General features: G+C 48.4%; 1 protein-coding gene across 1 annotated transcript in view; it reads left to right on the top strand.

Annotated features, from left to right (window-relative positions):
• ncoa1 (nuclear receptor coactivator 1) overlaps positions 1–16,782 on the top strand; it is a 76,117-nt gene that overhangs the window by 51,700 nt on the left and 7,635 nt on the right. Inside the window, exons 12-20 of the mRNA XM_084447347.1 lie at positions 628–1,027; positions 1,145–1,318; positions 1,505–1,625; positions 1,851–2,019; positions 3,010–3,324; positions 12,182–12,280; positions 12,967–13,366; positions 13,591–13,765; positions 13,904–14,093. Of these exons, the coding sequence (XP_084303473.1) occupies positions 628–1,027; positions 1,145–1,318; positions 1,505–1,625; positions 1,851–2,019; positions 3,010–3,324; positions 12,182–12,280; positions 12,967–13,366; positions 13,591–13,765; positions 13,904–14,093 (2,043 nt within the window). The remainder of the gene's footprint in view (positions 1–627; positions 1,028–1,144; positions 1,319–1,504; positions 1,626–1,850; positions 2,020–3,009; positions 3,325–12,181; positions 12,281–12,966; positions 13,367–13,590; positions 13,766–13,903; positions 14,094–16,782) is intronic.

Genomic DNA, 16,782 nt, shown 5'->3' with positions numbered 1-16,782 from the left:
CCCACAGCAGAAGTTCAAAATACTTCTTATTCTTTCCAATATCCACGTTTCGCTTCATGCATTCTAACTGGCCGCGCACCTCCGCTGCTCTCAGTTGTTTGGCCACGTCTTAGTAGAGTTTGAAAAAAATAACACTGGGGTGGGGGGTTTAGAAGCCCCCTTGTGCGTGTGGACCTGACCATGTCTGAGCTGCCCCATCACACCCAGAGTACATGAAAACACTAGGCCATGACAACTCTGTTAATCATTACTAGTATGTGAACCTACTACAGGTCTGCTCTGTATTAATGCAGTAGAATAGTATTCAGCTACAGATATGAACATAATGCCCTGCTGTAGTTGGTGTTGGGTTTATGGTCGAGGACAGTAACAGCTCACTACTTCCTGTTCCTACAGTGCTGCATTGTTGGCTGTGTAGGCTGGTGTGTTGTGTGTTGACCCTGTCTCTCTGCTCTGTTAAATCACTGGCATGTGTTGATTTGTCGCTGCCACTATTGGACTTTGTCTCCTGAATGCAGAGCTGCCAGCAGTGACCTTTGCTCTTGTCCCCTCCTTCTCTCTCCCACCCTCTCTCTCTCTCTCTCTCTCTCTCTCTCTCTCTGTCATCTCTCTTTCTCCCTCTCTCAGTTGTCCAGTGGACCCACTGACCTGGACCCTCTCAGCCAGCTGCTGCCCACCCTCAGGGGCCCCTCCGGGCCCCTACAGGCCAGTGATGAGGCAGGTGGAGGCCCCAAACTCCAGCCACAACCACAACCTCAGCTCCAGTCTCCCTCTCAGCCTCAACCTCAGCTTCAGTCCCCGTCTCCCCAGCTCCAGCTGCAGTCCCCAACCAAGCCCCAGTTACAGTCCCCAACCCAGTCCCAGTCCCAGCCCGAGACCCAGCTCCAGTCCCCCACCCAGCCCCCGTCACAACCCCAACCCCAGCCCCCGTCACAACCCCAGCTCCAACCCCAACTCAAGCCCAACAAGGCCAACATTCCCGGGGCCATCGATGTCAAGAGGGAACCGCCTGGAACTCCAGTCCGAGGTACAGTTTTGGAGTCAGGGGTCAGGCAGGGCGGAGAGGCTGCCTCTTCCTGTTTTACGGCCGACTGCTTGCAGAGCGCCAGTTGTCTGAGCCCCGTCTGTGTGTGTTTGTGTTAAGGGGTCAGTGACGGAGGCTCCTCCTCAGGCCGCGGTCTGCAGAACCAGTCGCCCTTCGACTTCTGCTGCCCCTCCACTCCCAGCCAGGCGCAGGGGGACCCCTTTCAGCCCGCCAAGGACGGCGGCAGCCCCTTCCCCGACACCACGCTCATCGACTCCTTCACCTCCCCCAGCGGTAGGAGAGACATGTCAATAGGATTTCCAAAGAGGGCTTCATGCAGTCCGCTCAGATGTGACCATGACAAAATGAATCTCTGAGAGTCGCACCCTCAGTGAGGAGTTATCTGCCATGTCAGCGTTGGTGTTGTGACACCCAGAGTGTTGTGCGCTGAGCTGTGCTGTCCTCCTCCTCCTCCTCCAGGGCTGGCTAAGATGGAGTTGCCAGATTCACAGCCGTTCCAGATCCTACCTCTGACGGACGCTCTGCCCTTCGATGGAGTCCTGGGGAACCCTGTACCAGCCCCGCTGTCGTCGTCTCAGGAGTGAGTCTACCACCATCTTTGGAACCACTATTCATACCACACACGTTTCAAACCACTCTTACATATGATACCCACAACACGTTTAGAACCACTGTGTTTTTTGTTGTTGCTGTTTTGCTGTATACACACACACACACTCACACATGCTGTACACTACTTAATTGCATGTACACACACACACACACCTCTCTAACCTGTGTGTGTGTGTGTTGCTTGCTGGAACAGGCAGTGTGTGCCATGCCCGCTGGACGAGCTGCTGTGCCCCCCCACCACCCTGGAGGGGCGGAGCGATGAGAAGGCCCTGCTGGACCAGCTGCTCTCCTTCCTCAGTGGCTCAGACGAGAGCGAGCTTGCCGAGCTGGACCGGGCGCTGGGCATCGACAAACTGGTACAGGTGAGGAAGAGGAGGGTGCTGCTGATCATGATAATGATAGGACTGAACATACAAATGGTATGTTCAGTCCTATCATTAAATGGTTCATTTAACATTTTATATTTACAAGAAAAAACATGTGAGGAGATTACTGAGCCAAGGGATTTGGTATACGCACAGAACAGTAAGGGTCCAGGGACCGAACCCTAAGGGACACCAGGGGTGAGAATGCATGAACCCTGAGGTACACCAGTGATTAGAGTGCTTGAACCCTGAGGTACACCAGTGATTAGAGTGCTTGAACCCTGAGGTACACCAGTGATTAGAGTGCTTGAACCCTGAGTGATACCAGTGGTGAAAGTGCATGAACCCTGAAGTACACCAGTAGGTAGAGTGCATGCCTAGAAACCAGGAGAGTACAGAATCTGAGATGCTCAGGTGGGAGAGGGTGGAGAGAAGGATCTGGTGGTTCACTGTGTTGAGCTCCGCCGATAAATCAAGAATCAAATTCAGATGAGGAAGAGGAGGGTGCTCTGACATTCTGTTTTTTCTGCAGAGTGGTAGCTCTGGGAGAGAGATGGAGGTGTCAATGTTCTGCATGTACTTCTCTCTGATAAACTGTAATCTCTGCTAGACTTTCAGGACAACTTTTTGTAGAACCTGATAAAGAGTTTTCTGGGTACAGTGAGATATTATGGAGTGAAATAATATAAAATACTATGGAGTAAATAAAACAGCACAGCATTTCTGTTTTCTAGCATTACAACATTACAACAATACAAGCATACCACTATTACCTTAATACATCCTGTAGGATCCATCCATTAGTTGGCTCTGCCATGTGACTAAGAAGTGAAGGTTGTATTGGTCACTGATGAAGGTCCTTTGACCGAAACGTCAAATAAACTCTTGGAAGTCCGACGCATGTTCCCGTGTGCAGCCTTTATTTACTTTATATGTATTGGTCACTGACCCTTAATCCCATCTTCTCTCTGTGTCTGTCCTCCCCAGGGTGGCTGCTTCGACCCCCTCCCCCAGCGCCTCCCCTCTCAGCCCCCCGCTGCCACCCCCATCTCCATGGATCCCAAACTGCCCGGCTACCCCTCCCAGTTCGCCCCCGGCCCCCCAGCTCAGTTCCCCCCAGAGCTGCCGGGGATAGGGGCCCAGGGCCTGGGCTTCGGGGCCCCCCGGGGGGCTTTCCCTGGGGCCGTCGGCATGGGCATGAGGCCGGTCATGAGCAGAGCTCCAGCCTTGGGACCCCAAATGAGGCTGCCGCCCAACCAGCTGAGACTGCAGCTCCAGCAGAGGCTGCAGGGGCCACAGCAGGTGAGAAGAGAACACAGCCTGGAGAGTTAGGGCTAGACACAGCCTGGAGAGTTAGGGCTTGACACAGCCTGGAGAGTTAGGGCTAGACACAGCCTGGAGAGTTAGGGCTAGACACAGCCTGGAGAGTTAGGGCTAGACACAGCCTGGAGAGTTAGGGCTAGACACAGCCTGGAGAGTTAGGGCTAGACACAGCCTGGAGAGTTAGGGCTAGACACAGCTTGGAGAGTTAGGGCTAGACAGAGCCTGGAGAGTTAGGGCTAGACACAGCCTGGAGAGTTAGGGCTAGACACAGCCTGGAGAGTTAGGGCTAGACAGAGCCTGGAGAGTTAGGGCTAGACAGAGCCTGGAGAGTTAGGGCTAGACACAGCCTGGAGAGTAGGGCTAGACACAGCCTGGAGAGTTAGGGCTAGACACAGCCTGGAGAGTTAGGGCTAGACACAGCCTGGAGAGTTAGGGCTAGACACAGCCTGGAGAGTTAGGGCTAGACACAGCCTGGAGGAGACAGGAAGAGACCAGAGAGAACAGGAAGAGACCAGAGAGAACAGGAAGAGACTAGAGGAAATGCATGTTATTTCTGTGTTGTAAAGCACTTTGAGCTGCATTTTTTTGTATGAAAGATGCTGTACAAATAAAGTGTATTATTATTATTATTATTATTATTATTGCACAGGAAGAGACTAGAGGAGGCCAGAGGAAACAGGAAGAGACTAAATTAAAGAATTCTAATTGTGTTGCTGGGGCGGGGCCATACAGAGGGTCCACCTCCATCCCAGTACCCCTGAAATTGACCTTGTTCAGCTGTCCGCGAGAGGGCGAGCTGGGTGACTTGAACTCAGACCACCTGGCTGTTTACGTGCATGCAGTCAGGGTCTAATCCCAGCAGGGCTGAGGGGGTGTGGCTAAATCTCTAAGAGCAGGTTGCTGATGGCAGAATAAAATAAAACAAGAAAACAAACAAACAAAGAGAGACTGGCCCAGCAAGGCCGGCTTGGACCCCACAGTGGTAGTCTATGTTAGATGGACCTGAGGGTAGTCTATGTTAGATGAACCTGAGGGCAGTCTGTTAGATGTGGTGGTCTAGATGAATTCGATGGTAATCTATGTTAGACGTGGTTGTCTAGATGAACCTGATGTTAGTCTATGTTTGATAGGGAGGTCTATGTTAGATGGTATGGTATGTATTGATACCATTGGTAGTCTGTTAGAGGGACCAGAGGGTAGTCTATGTTAGATGTGGTGGTCTAGATGAATCTGAGGGTAGTCTGTGATAAATGAAGCTGTGGGTAATCTATGTTAGATGTGGTAGTCTATGTTAGATGCACCTGCAGGTAGTTTGTTAGATGTGGTAGTCTAGATGAATCTGAGGGTAGTCTGTTAGATGAACCTGAGGGTAGTCTATGTTAGATGTGGTAGTCTTGGTTAGATGGACCCGAGGGTAGTCTATTAGATGAACCTGCATGTTGTCTGTTAGATGTAGTAGTCTATATTAGATAGTCTAAGGGTAGTCTATGTTAGATGTGGTAGTCTAGATGAACCTGACGGGGGTCTATGTTAGATCGGAAGTCTATGTTAGATTAACCCGAGGGTAGTCTATGTTAGATGAGGTAGTCTAGATGAATCTGTGGGTAGTCTATATTAGATGTGGTAGTCTATGTTAGATGGACCTGAGGGTAGTCTATGTTAGATGTGGTAGTCTATTAGATGAACCAGAGGGTAGTCTGATAGATGTGGTAGTCTATTTTAGATGCACGGCTCAGGGTAGTCTATGTTACAGTTCTGGATAGATGGTCCAGTTAGTTACAGAACCGTGTTGGCAACACCAGAGTGGTTCAGCCTCAGCTCATGCTACGTGAGAGTCCCTGAGTCCCTATTGATGAACACTTCTGAGAAATAACCACACGTCATTCTAATAATAATAGTTTGATCATGTGATTCCGCTGCCAGCCAAGAGGAGAGAAGCAGTTCTGTGAAGAAACGGGAGTGTGTGTGTGTGTGTGTGCGCGCGCGTGTGTGCGCGCGTGCGTGTTGATGATGTTTCTACCCGACTGATGGAGCACCGTCAGACTGCGTACACACATTTTTACTCACAGCTCTCGCTCCGTTCTCGAGGTCCCTCCATCATGCCTTTCTCACGTGGACACCCCCCCCCCACCCCCCCCCCCCCCCACACACACACACACACACACACACACACACACACACACACACACACACACACTCTCTCTCTGTGTCTTCTCTTTCTCTGCTTAATTTCTCACGGTTGGTCACACTCTCACTGTCACGCTGCCTCTGTCCTCATCAAAGTATGGGGATTCACTTGGAGGAATGTAGATTGCACAGAGGAATGTGTCTTTTTGTGTGTTTGTTCTCTCTTTTTTAATCCAGATGTGTGATTTCTGTTTTAAATTTTATTATAACATGTCTAAATTCTGCCTTAAACCAAATTATGATTCCTCCTGAATCTCTTCTGTGTTAAATTGAGGGGTGTTTGGTAGATGACATCATGATTTCTTGGTAGTCTGGGGGACAATGAGTGAAGGAGTCTGGTTTACACCAAGTCTCCTGAAGGATAATGATTCATGAAAAGAGTCTTTATCTCTTGTGTTAGTTTTGAACTCCAGGGTCTGGCTCTTACATCTGGATATGGATTATTTACTACTCTGGATGTTCCATAGTGCAATAGATCAATACTCTGGATGTTCCATAGTGTAATAAAGTGCATTCATGAGTGTAAAAAAACTATTTGTCCAAATTAACTATTTTAAAATTGAGATAAACAGTGTCAAAACATATAAGTACATTTTGAAAGGAACTATGTTATTTGACATGGTCGTTTAGATGAGATTAGAGCGTTTATAGCAGACTGTGTGCTCACTATGCTGAGCCCATCAGCCTGGTGCATGAGGCTGAGCAGGTGTCTGATCTCTCCCCTGTCCGTGTTGCTCTGGCTGGTCTCTTCAGGGCTGCAGCTTAGCTGTGCTGCTCCTGCTGCTGGGCTGGGCTCTGCTGCTGGGGGGCCGGGCTGGGGGGGTCTCCGCGGGGGGTTCACATGTCCTACTGGCAGCGCTCTGGGTCTGGGGTGGCATGCTGCTGCTGGGCTGGACTCTGCTGCTGGGGGGCCGGGCCGGGGGGTCTCCACCATCTCTACCTCCTGTAGGGAGATCATCTCTATCATCAGAGAGACTGTATTCTCCAGCTGTTTGTGGGACCCAGTCCTGTCCTCTGGGAGTCCCTCTTCTGCTTCCAAAATCTTGGCCTCACTTGTCGTTGTTAGCATTTGTTATTTTAGTGTGGTGCTTCGGTTTCTCAGTCTCTGCTAGTGCGTTTATTACACCAAAGCCCCTCTTGACAGAGCTGATGCTAGCCTCACTGCCCTGGAACAGGACGGTGCCATTATGGTACACATTTACAGTGAGGAGTGTGCTGTCACTGTCTTCCTCTTCATATATGGCAGATACCATTCTTTTTATAATGCTTGTAGTGCTTGCAGATAGCACTGTGCCAGGCCTCTGTTTATTCTGTATTAGGACTTTGTAATAAAATCAATACAGCAGTACGTCGCGATAATGTTTTCTGTGATACTGTATCGTTTTTCCACGGGTACAGTATCGATACAATAAAAAAAGGAATATACAGAACAACGAAAATATTAGGGCTGTACCCGACTCATAATTTTGTCGAATCAGTCGAATCAGATTCGCCTGTTCAAACCAGAGATTCAACGATTCGTTCATTCATTAGTTCCTCCTTTTTTCCCCTAGGCTGAGGGGAGACCGCAGTAGTTGGGACAGCTGTCAAACTTTATACTCAAACTCGCAGGCAGCACAATAAAATATGCCTATTTTTGTTGTTAAACATGAATCATCTAGCCCACATTGTCCATCTACTTCAGATACCCCCATATTTTTATTTGGTTTGGGGTCAAAATCGCACCACTGCAAAGCCGCTGCCCCATTATTCCGCTATGGTCCTCTCCCGCGCCATGCTTTTGACATGAATGATTTCACAGAAAACTGAAATGAAACTTGTTTGTTATTTGTTTTTAATCAATGAAGAAAACAATTTACAAAACAAAAAGGCCAGTTATTAAAGGATTGAAACTGTATTGGAATGGCACCAGAGACGGACTGGGGCTGGCGCCCAGGGGCCCTGGGCCGTTAGGGAAGCCCATCAACAATCTTTTTCTTTTTTTTTGATGCCCATTCTATAGGGCCCTCTGACTACCAGGGCCCCTGGCCCTCTATAGAGCCCTCTGACTAGAATAGGCCCCTGGACCTTCAACTACCCGTGCCACTGAGACGGTGGCCCTGGTAGTAAGAGGGCTTTATAGGAAGGCTGGAGGCCCTGGTAGTCAGAGGGCTTTATAGGAGGGCTGGGGGCCCTGGTAGTCAGAGGGCTTTATAGGAGGGCTGGGGGCCCTGGTAGTCAGAGGGCTTTATAGGAGGGCTGGGGGCCCTGGTAGTCAGAGGGCTTTATAGGAGGGCTGGGGGCCCTGGTAGTCAGAGGGCCCTATAGGAGGGCCGGGGGCCCTGGTAGTCAGAGGGCCCTATAGGAGGGCCAGGGGTGTTGGTAGTCAGAGAGCCCTATAGGAGGGCCGGGGGCCCTGGTAGTCAGAGGGCTCTACTGCCCCTAGCCCTCCTAAAAAACCCTCTGACCTCTCTCAGTTGTGCACAATGTCTCCAAGCTGTCTATAGCGTTGATGCCAACTAAATTCAGGGAATGCGCACAGGACATTATGGATCAGTGGATTTTTTCGTTTAAGATGTGCTTGGACCCCATTGTAGTTTCCAGACAAGTTACTCGCATTATTGTATGACTGCCCCTAAAGTTGGACAGGCCCAGTCCCAGACTGTCCACCACAGCAATAAGGTGTTCAGCTAAGAAAACTTTGCCAATAGCTCTAGGATGCCCAGGAAATTTCCATTGTGAGATAATCCCAGTAGCTCATCACCCCCCCTGAAAGCAAGCCCTCTCTCCCCTAAAATTCTATCACGACCACAACTCTTCTTTAAACCTCCTTCCAATACTGCCTCTCTCCATCAATTTGTTTAACTTGCTTAGTCGGCCTGAGCACAGTTGTTTGGCGATATGACAATATCAAGTTTGAATTGTCAGTTGTAGGAGAACACCTGATTGCCTTGTTACCATTGTCAAGCCAAGAGGCAACGTTTATTCAGTATCTTGCCAGCGACCAAAAATATTGTAAAAGCGCATCCTCCTTTTTGTCTTGGCGTTGTATAATAGGACAATTACAAGCAAATATTGATACCAATTATGCTGTAAATATATCATGTAAATCCTGCATGACACAATGTCTACAGGTGCTTTCTGGACACACAGGCTGTGTACTGAAGCTGATTTATTATTTATGTTTACGCGACACAAGCAGTTGATTTTCTGTTGTGTAGTGATAGTGTTGTTACTTAAAAAAAGAAGTGCAATGATTTTGATGCTGTAGCCTGAATCCTGGTGGGAAATAATAATAATAATAATAATTTCGCATACATATCGCAATGTATCGTGATATGTATCATTTTGTGAGCTCCTTGCCAATGCCCAGCCCTATTCTGTGTAGGCCTGTAGGAGCAGGTTTGTTGGGATGCACCTGTCTCCTAGCTGGGAGAAATCTGCTGTCAGGGTTTCTGGGTTGTTTCTCAGCATTTTGTTTTTAAACTCCTTTCTGGCTTAAGCACTTTTAACCCTGTCAGGATATTGCGCTGCGAGGGCCATTTCAACTGTTGGTCGTTTCCAACTGCCACTTTCAAACTTGTCTAACTGGTTCTAACTGGCTCTAGGTCCAGACGCTAATGTTACTACGGCAGCTAGCTAGCAGCTAGGTACAGCTTTGCTCATCTCACACAAAGACAAGAACACACTCCAAAGTAGGCTAGGAGAGGAACTCACTAAAATAAGCAGCTGGCTGTGTGACAATAGGCTGTCACTTCATTTAGACCCCTATTTGCGTCTAAACCCAGATTAAGAAGGCCCAGGAGCTAAGAGTAGAGATAGGGTCTGAGGAGATAGCTGCAAAGACATCAGCGAAGTACCTGGGGCGTGTTTTAGATGACAGTTTGGGTGGGGAGGGAATGGCCTTACAGGTGCTGGGTAAAGTTAACGCTCGCACAAGTTTTCTTGCCAGAAAGGCCAATCTGCTGGATAGAGAAAGCCTACATCTACTAGTCAACAGTCTAGTGCAGTGTAAGCATGTAACGGTATCAAAAACTCACGGTACGGTTATATCACGGTATCAAGGTCCACGGTATGGTATATCACGGTATTAAACACAGTTTTAAAACACAAAATTTAAAGAGGAAGGAGATTTGTACTTTGGAAAAAACACCATAGCATTAATTAAACACATTTCTGATGTGTACAGTTTTTTTCTTTTAATTTAAAGTGCTTCTGCTTTCCTTACAATCACGGATCAACGATGATCCGTTGCACCACTATTCAGTAGTGATAGAGGAGGTCTGTGGGTATAGACGGTGTTGAGCAGTGATAGAAGAGGTCTGTGGGTATAGATGGTGTGTTGAGCAGTGATAGAGGAGGTCTGTGGGTATAGATGGTGTGTTGAGCAGTGAGAAGAAGAGGCAAAGAGGCTGAGCAGAGAGCCCAGGTCTGATCTCTGATGCTGCGCTTCTACGGCAGGAGACTGGATGAAAGAAGTGACAGGTCTAAAAAAAAATAATAATAATAATGAAAAAAAACGACAGAAGAGAAAGAAGAGATGAGGACGAAAGAATGGAAAGAAACGATGGGAGGACAAGAGGGGGGGGGGTGCAGATCTAGGCTAGATGGTTGTGGCATCTAGTTACAGAAAATCTCTACGGTTCGCACGTGGTCCGCGGATAAGTTTATAAAAAATAATAAAACAAAAAAGGATGTAGGCGACGTGGTCACGTAGGGCGCATGTTCAATCCACACTAGTCAGACGCTGCCAGCGGTAGACATGGCTAGCGGAGGAGCTTAAGAGCTTGAAAAACCTCCTGCTCAACAACCGCTCATCACCACGGCATTTAAGCAGCCCTTAGCTAAAGAATCCGACCGGGCTAAAGCTATTACAAAAGGTATTATTGGGGTGTTTATAGCTGCAGACATGAGGCCATATTCCGTTGTGCAAAACGAGGGGTTTAAACATATGCTGGATGTGCTTGAGCCACGTTACGAGATCCCGTCGCGCACCTACTTTGCTGAGAAGATCGTGCCAAATCTTTATGAGCAGGAAAAGGCCAAATTTGTCAGTGAATTATCCCAGGCATCCTCTGTTGCGCTCACAGACGGGTGGACCTCCAGGGCAACAGAAAGCTACGTGACTAGTGTGGATTGAACATGCGCACTACGTGACCAGTTGCTGGTTAGCTATGAGAGGCAGGATCCCAGCCGACCGTTGCATCCCCCCAACCTGCAACGGAGGGTTATCAGTTGGGCGGGACTCCGCCTCTCATCGCTAACCAGCAACTGAGCCAATTGAGCTAAAGGTGGTTAGCTAGCTCGATCGTAAATTACTCAAACTGAATAAATATGACACCGATAAGCACACCGATGCCAATAGTTAAGCTTGATATGACTGACCAGTCCAGAACAGTGAGTTTAGCCTACGGTTTTACCGAGCCAGTCCCAAGGTTACCGCGTGACCAAAAAATATGCGGTTACCGTAATACCGCGGTTACCGTTACATGCTTAGTGCAGTGTCATCTAGATTACGCCAGTGTAGCATGGTCAGCAGGTCTGTCAACTTAAAAAGAAACATCTTTTGTCAACATTAAAAAGAAAACTGCAGGTGTCTCAAAACAAGCTAGTTAGGGTTGTGATGGGGCTAGGCCCTCGTGACCATGTTGGAAGGAGGTACTTCCAAGAGCTCAACTGGCTATCAGTTGAGGCTAGAGTGACTCAGCTGGGGCTCAACATGGTACACAAGGTCATTAACAACAGGGCCCCAGCATACTTAAGCAGCTATTTCTCCAGAGCTGGAGAATCACACAACCACAGGACTAGGTCCAGCTTAGCCAATCTGCTCCCCCTGAGGTGTAGAAATGGGGCAATGCTCATTTGCCTACACAGGAGCACAGGAGTGGAATGAACTGCCTTTGACCATCAAACAGAGCACGAACCCACACAGTTTTATGGTGAATGTTAGGAAATGGCTACTAGCCAAAGTCCAAGAATAGACAGGTAGGGGAGGGAGGGCTTGTTAGTATGTGTACATGATGTGTTATGTAGCTTTATGTGTTTGTGTCTTAAGTGTTTTATGTTGAGACCAAGGACCCCAACGGAAATAAGTCCACGACTTTTTTGTGCTATCCTTGATATTTGTTTTAATGCATGACATGTATTTTAAACTGATGTCGAATAAACTAAACTAAACAGTAGCAAACTAGAGAGTGACAGACTGTCTTGATAATCCACAAAATGAAATAAGCAATCAAAAGTGACAAATTATTCTACTATTATAATTTTGGGTTTTAGTCCCGATATCTTGCTTGGCCACTCTTGTTTGACAGCTAGCTGTCCTCTGTATGTGCAGTCGTTGTTGAGAAATGTCAGTTTTTCTTTGAGATTTATTGTTTTCTTTTACTCTTCCAAAGTGTCTATAGTCGTCTCTGTTTGTTTTTGTTTGTTCTTGTCCTTAATGTTCTGTTCCTAGGCAATTTACCTTAGTTTATCTAATTTTAAAATAAGAAAATTGATCATTTTTTAGGAGCCCATGTGAAACATGTCTGCACTCTTAACACTTGCACTGTTTCACCCTCTCTCTCTCTCCCTCCCTCTCTCTCTCTTTCTCCCTCTCTCCCTCCCTCTCTCCCTTCCTCTCTCTCCCTTCTTCTCTCTCTCTCTCTCCCCCCTCCCTCTCTCCCAGCTCCAGACCAGGCTAGCAACCATGGGCCAGTTTCCAGGGGGAGCTCACGTTGCCATGGGGATGCATCAAGCAGGGCAGCAACCTCAGATGCCCTCTCAGGTGAGTCACACACACACACACACACACACACACACACACACACACACTGTGTTTACCTCTGTTTTTCTGGTTTCTGTCATGGTTTTCTATCTCTGTTCTACTATATCTCGTTCTCTTTCTCTGTCAGTTTGGTTTTAGTATGAATCTGGGAAAGTTAATTGCCCTGTTGTCCCTACCTCCTGCCTTCTCTCCTTCCTCACTCGTTACCTCCTACCTTCTCTCCTTCCTCACTCCCTACCTCCTACATTCTGTCCTCTGTCACTCCCTACCTCCTACCCTCTCTCCTTTCTTACTCCCTACCTCCTACCTTCTGTCCTCTGTCACTTCCTACCTTCTCTCCTTTCTTACTCCATACCTCCTACCTTCTTTTCTCTCTCACTCCCTACCTCCTACCCTCTCTGCTTTCTCACTCCCTTTCTCCTACCCTATATCCTCTCTCACTCCCTTCCTCCTACCCTATCTCCTCTCTCACTCCCTTCCTCCTACCCTATCTCCTCTCTCACTCCCTTCCTCCTACCCTATCTCCTCTTTCACTCCCTTTCTCCTACCCTATCTCCTCTCTCACTCCCTTCCACCTACCCTATCTCCTCTCTCACTCCCTTTCTCCTACCCTATCTCCTTTCTCACTCCCTTCCTCCTATCCTATCTCCTCTCTCACTCCCTACCTCCTACCTTCTCTCCCCCAGCCGCCCCTCAACGCCCAGATGTTGGCCCAGCGCCAGCGGGAGTTGTACAGTTTCCAGCACCGGCAGAGGCAGCTCCTGCAGCAGAAGGTCATGATGATGAGGCAGGGCATGGGGGTCCCGGGGCCGGGCGTGGGGGGGCCGCGGGGCCAGAAGGGACCCCCCCAGGTCCAGACGCAGCAGCAGCAACAGTTTGTCTACCCCCCAGGCTACAGCCCCATGCCCGGAAACCCCCCCACCTCACCCAGCCACTACACCTCCATGGGGGGGGGCTTGGACCCCAAGCTGTCTGGCCGGGGGACCTTGGGGGGGCAGGGGATAATGGGGGGCATGCAGGGGCAATTTGGGGGGCAGGTGAGCTCCTCGGCCCAGCAGGGACTCTTCCAGCAGTTTGGAGGAGCAGGTGAGTCTGACACCTCCTCTCTCCCATCAGGAACCCTAACTTCACTTCATAACCTCATCTAATCCTGGAACTAAGATTAGAGCTGTCTCTCTGTGGTCTGGTCAGACATGGCTAACTCCTGTCTCTCTGTGGTCTGGTCAGACATGGCTAACTCCTGTCTCTCTGGTGTCGGTGCTGAAGGCCTGGTTGACTCCTCTCTCTGTCTCTCTGTGGTGGTTCTGAAGGCGTGGTGCAGCAGACAGACCCCTCCTTCCCACCGGAGCTCAGCCCTACCAGCCCCCTACTCTCCCCTCAGAACTCCAACTCCCAAAGTCCTCTGCTGCAGCAGGCCCCGCCCCCTCCCGGGTACCAGTCACCTGACATGAAGAGCTGGCAGCAGCAGGCTGGCATGGGCAACAGGTGAGACACGCACGCACACACATACACACGCTCGCACACGCACAAACACTCGCGCACACACTCGCACACACACACATATTTGAGAAGGATGTATTATACAGTGCAGTGTAATGGATGTTTGTGTGGTCTCTGCCCTAGCTTGTTCAGCCCGTCCGGGCAGGGTGCGCCGCAGGGCTTTGGCCAGCAGGGGGTGTACAACAACATGAGCATCACTGTGTCCATGGGTGGTGGCTCTGGTGGGGTCGGCTCGCTAGCTCCCATGGGACCGCCCGTTGGCATGGGCAACAGTAACCTCAGTAACATCAGCTCCATGTGCAGCGATCAGCAGGTGAGGTCACTGCTGCAGAGGTCATCGTCAGTCCATGACCAGCCTGGTCTCGTCTGTATATCTCTTCTCCCTCCTAACCTCCTCTTTCTCTCTCCTAACCTCCAACCTCTCTCTTTCTCTCTATCTCTCTCTCCTAACCTCCTCTCTCTCTCTTCTTACCCTAAATATGGTTGTTAGGGAATTAGCATTCATTTTCGTGTCTAAAAGTGACAAATTCAGATCTAATGCTAACTAGACACAAATATGGAAATTGACGTTAATCAGGAATTCCTCCCTAACTCACAAACTACAATAGATAAAAATCATGTTTCTACATAAGGTTATGAATTTTTTAAAGTTGCTTGTAGTACCCCCACTTGGTCACATTTTACTCAGTGGCGTTAGCTATTAAGTTGGAATTTTCCCCTAACACACCCTAACCCTCCCTAGGTCCATTTATGCTTGGATAGGCGTGCTTATCTTCGGGTAGATCTGAATTTGGACAATTTAACTATTTAGATTTTAAGACCCATAGAGCCACCAAATTTGGTGTGTCATCACTGCAATATGGGCGATGATCCTGCACACCCAAAAATGCTCTAAATGCTTTCCTTCAAAATAAGTGTCGTAGAGCCACCAAATTGTGTGTGACATCCGCGCAATATGGACTAACACCCTGCGGACAGGGCTCTAGATGCTCTCCTTCAAAACAACAATGTTTTAGAGGGATGTAAGGTGGTGGACCATGTTTGGGATGTCGAAAAAGGCCACTTGGCAAAAGATGGACATCCTCGGACATTGCGCAAAAAAGGTAGGGGGGGTTAGGATTTCTGGTCTGAATTCACATCTAACGCTTCCGTCTTGGTATCTAAACCCATTCATTTGGGACTTTGGGAAATTTTCAGAATTTCACTTAAGACCATTATTAGATGCGGTTCCCATTCATTTTGGACTTAGAAAATGTTCAGGATTTCCCAAAAACAAGTAAACCGCTTATAAATCCCAACGGGAATGTCCGGAAGGGACCACCGTTCGGTGGGAACGCTCCCGATGTGTGACTGAACAATGCTGGAAATTTTGGAGCACGTACTCCCAAGTGCAAATTTTCTGACTGGAATCAGCTCTCGAAAAGGCATAGAGACGCTACGCCGGCGAGACTGTCCGGCCCTGCAGGGTCGGTTTAGCATTTTTCGCAGGAGGTCGCGGAAAATGTTGTTCTGTTCGGAACGACAGCCCGAGCGACATATCCGAAAATGGTACCTCTCGGATCTTCCCTTGACCTTTTATGGGCCAGAGATCACCAAAGATCACACATTTTCGAACGTCCGCCGTAGGGCCAAATAGCGATGAAATTCCACACATGATCTAAACGAAGGGTATTAACAGGGTGCAAAGTATCCAATCTCTGTCTTCATTTAAAGGACAATGCTCGTTTTTGACAACCTGGACCTTATTTACGACATATTATAAGACGTTTGACTCACCGAGATCACTTTGGTGTAGTTCGGAGGCATGTAGAAGAAATTTAAAATCCAGCGCGAGCCAGTATATCCATGTAATGGCGGTGGTGGGGGCACTGAGAATGCAGTTTCTAAAAATCTATTTTCTGCCGCAAAACGGTTTTCATCAATCTGTCTTGATGAATCGCTAGTTGTGCTTACATAGAGAGCATAGGCCTGTTGTGGTATTTCACATGCCTCTGTAATATGATCTTTAGAAACGTCTTTAGACACGAAATAGCTTCCTTACTTGCTCCAGCACGCATGCGCACAGCGTGCTGGAGCAACGATTGGATTTTACATTCCTTCTACATGCCTCCGAACTACACCAAAGTGATCTCGGTGAGTCAAACGTCTTATAATATGTCGTAAATAAGGTCCAGGTTGTCAAAAACGAGCATTCTCTCACAACCATCGTCTGTCTTCCCTAATTCTCTAGCACCTTCCGTTCCGTAAGTTATAGCCTTTTGTGCCAAATGGTTATGTCAATAAGTGTACCAAGTAAAGCCTTCGACCTTGGTATCTAAAGGTTTTAGGAGGCCCTGAATCCAACCAACTTGAAAGAAAGGCTGCATTCCCAATCGCACACTACCCTACTATATAGTATGCCAAAACAGGAACGTACTGTAGTATGTCCCAATACATAGTATGCCACATACAGTATGGCAGAAATACCAGGATGTCCTACTACATCCGGTCGTATTTTGCAGTATGCAAGCCAGCAGGCTTTTCTGGCTATTCTGACCCACAATCCTGTGCGCAGCGGAAATGTGCGTCACATGTGCGAGTCGTGACAGCTGTAGACGAATGTCGCGTTATGGACAGCGACGGATGTGGGCAAATTTCAAGACGCAATGTTATGACAAGGTAGTATGTCCCAATTGGATGCCAACTGCTTGCAAAGTACGTACTTTCTAAGGGCAGCTGTAGTAGGTACTGGTAGTAAGAAGTAGAAGTATGCGATTCGGAACGCAGCCAAAGTGTCTAACATGTTCCCACGCCAAGTAAGGATATTATCAAGTCTGACCACTAGATGCGCTAGACCTAAAGCCACGTGTATTAGATACGGTTCCGGATCCCAATTTAAAGCCTATTCTTTGGGAGTCCAGATCTACATAAAGCCACGAGTCCTGGGCGAGCCTGTGTCTGCAGACCAGACCGGACGTGTCCACAGACCAGAACACACGTGTCAACAGATCAGGCGTGTCCAG

The sequence above is a fragment of the Borostomias antarcticus genome, assembly GCF_949987555.1.
Source record: "Borostomias antarcticus genome assembly, chromosome: 12".
In the NCBI taxonomy this organism is placed as follows: Eukaryota; Metazoa; Chordata; class Actinopteri; order Stomiiformes; family Stomiidae; genus Borostomias; species Borostomias antarcticus.
This window is presented reverse-complemented; position numbering and strand designations above follow the sequence as displayed.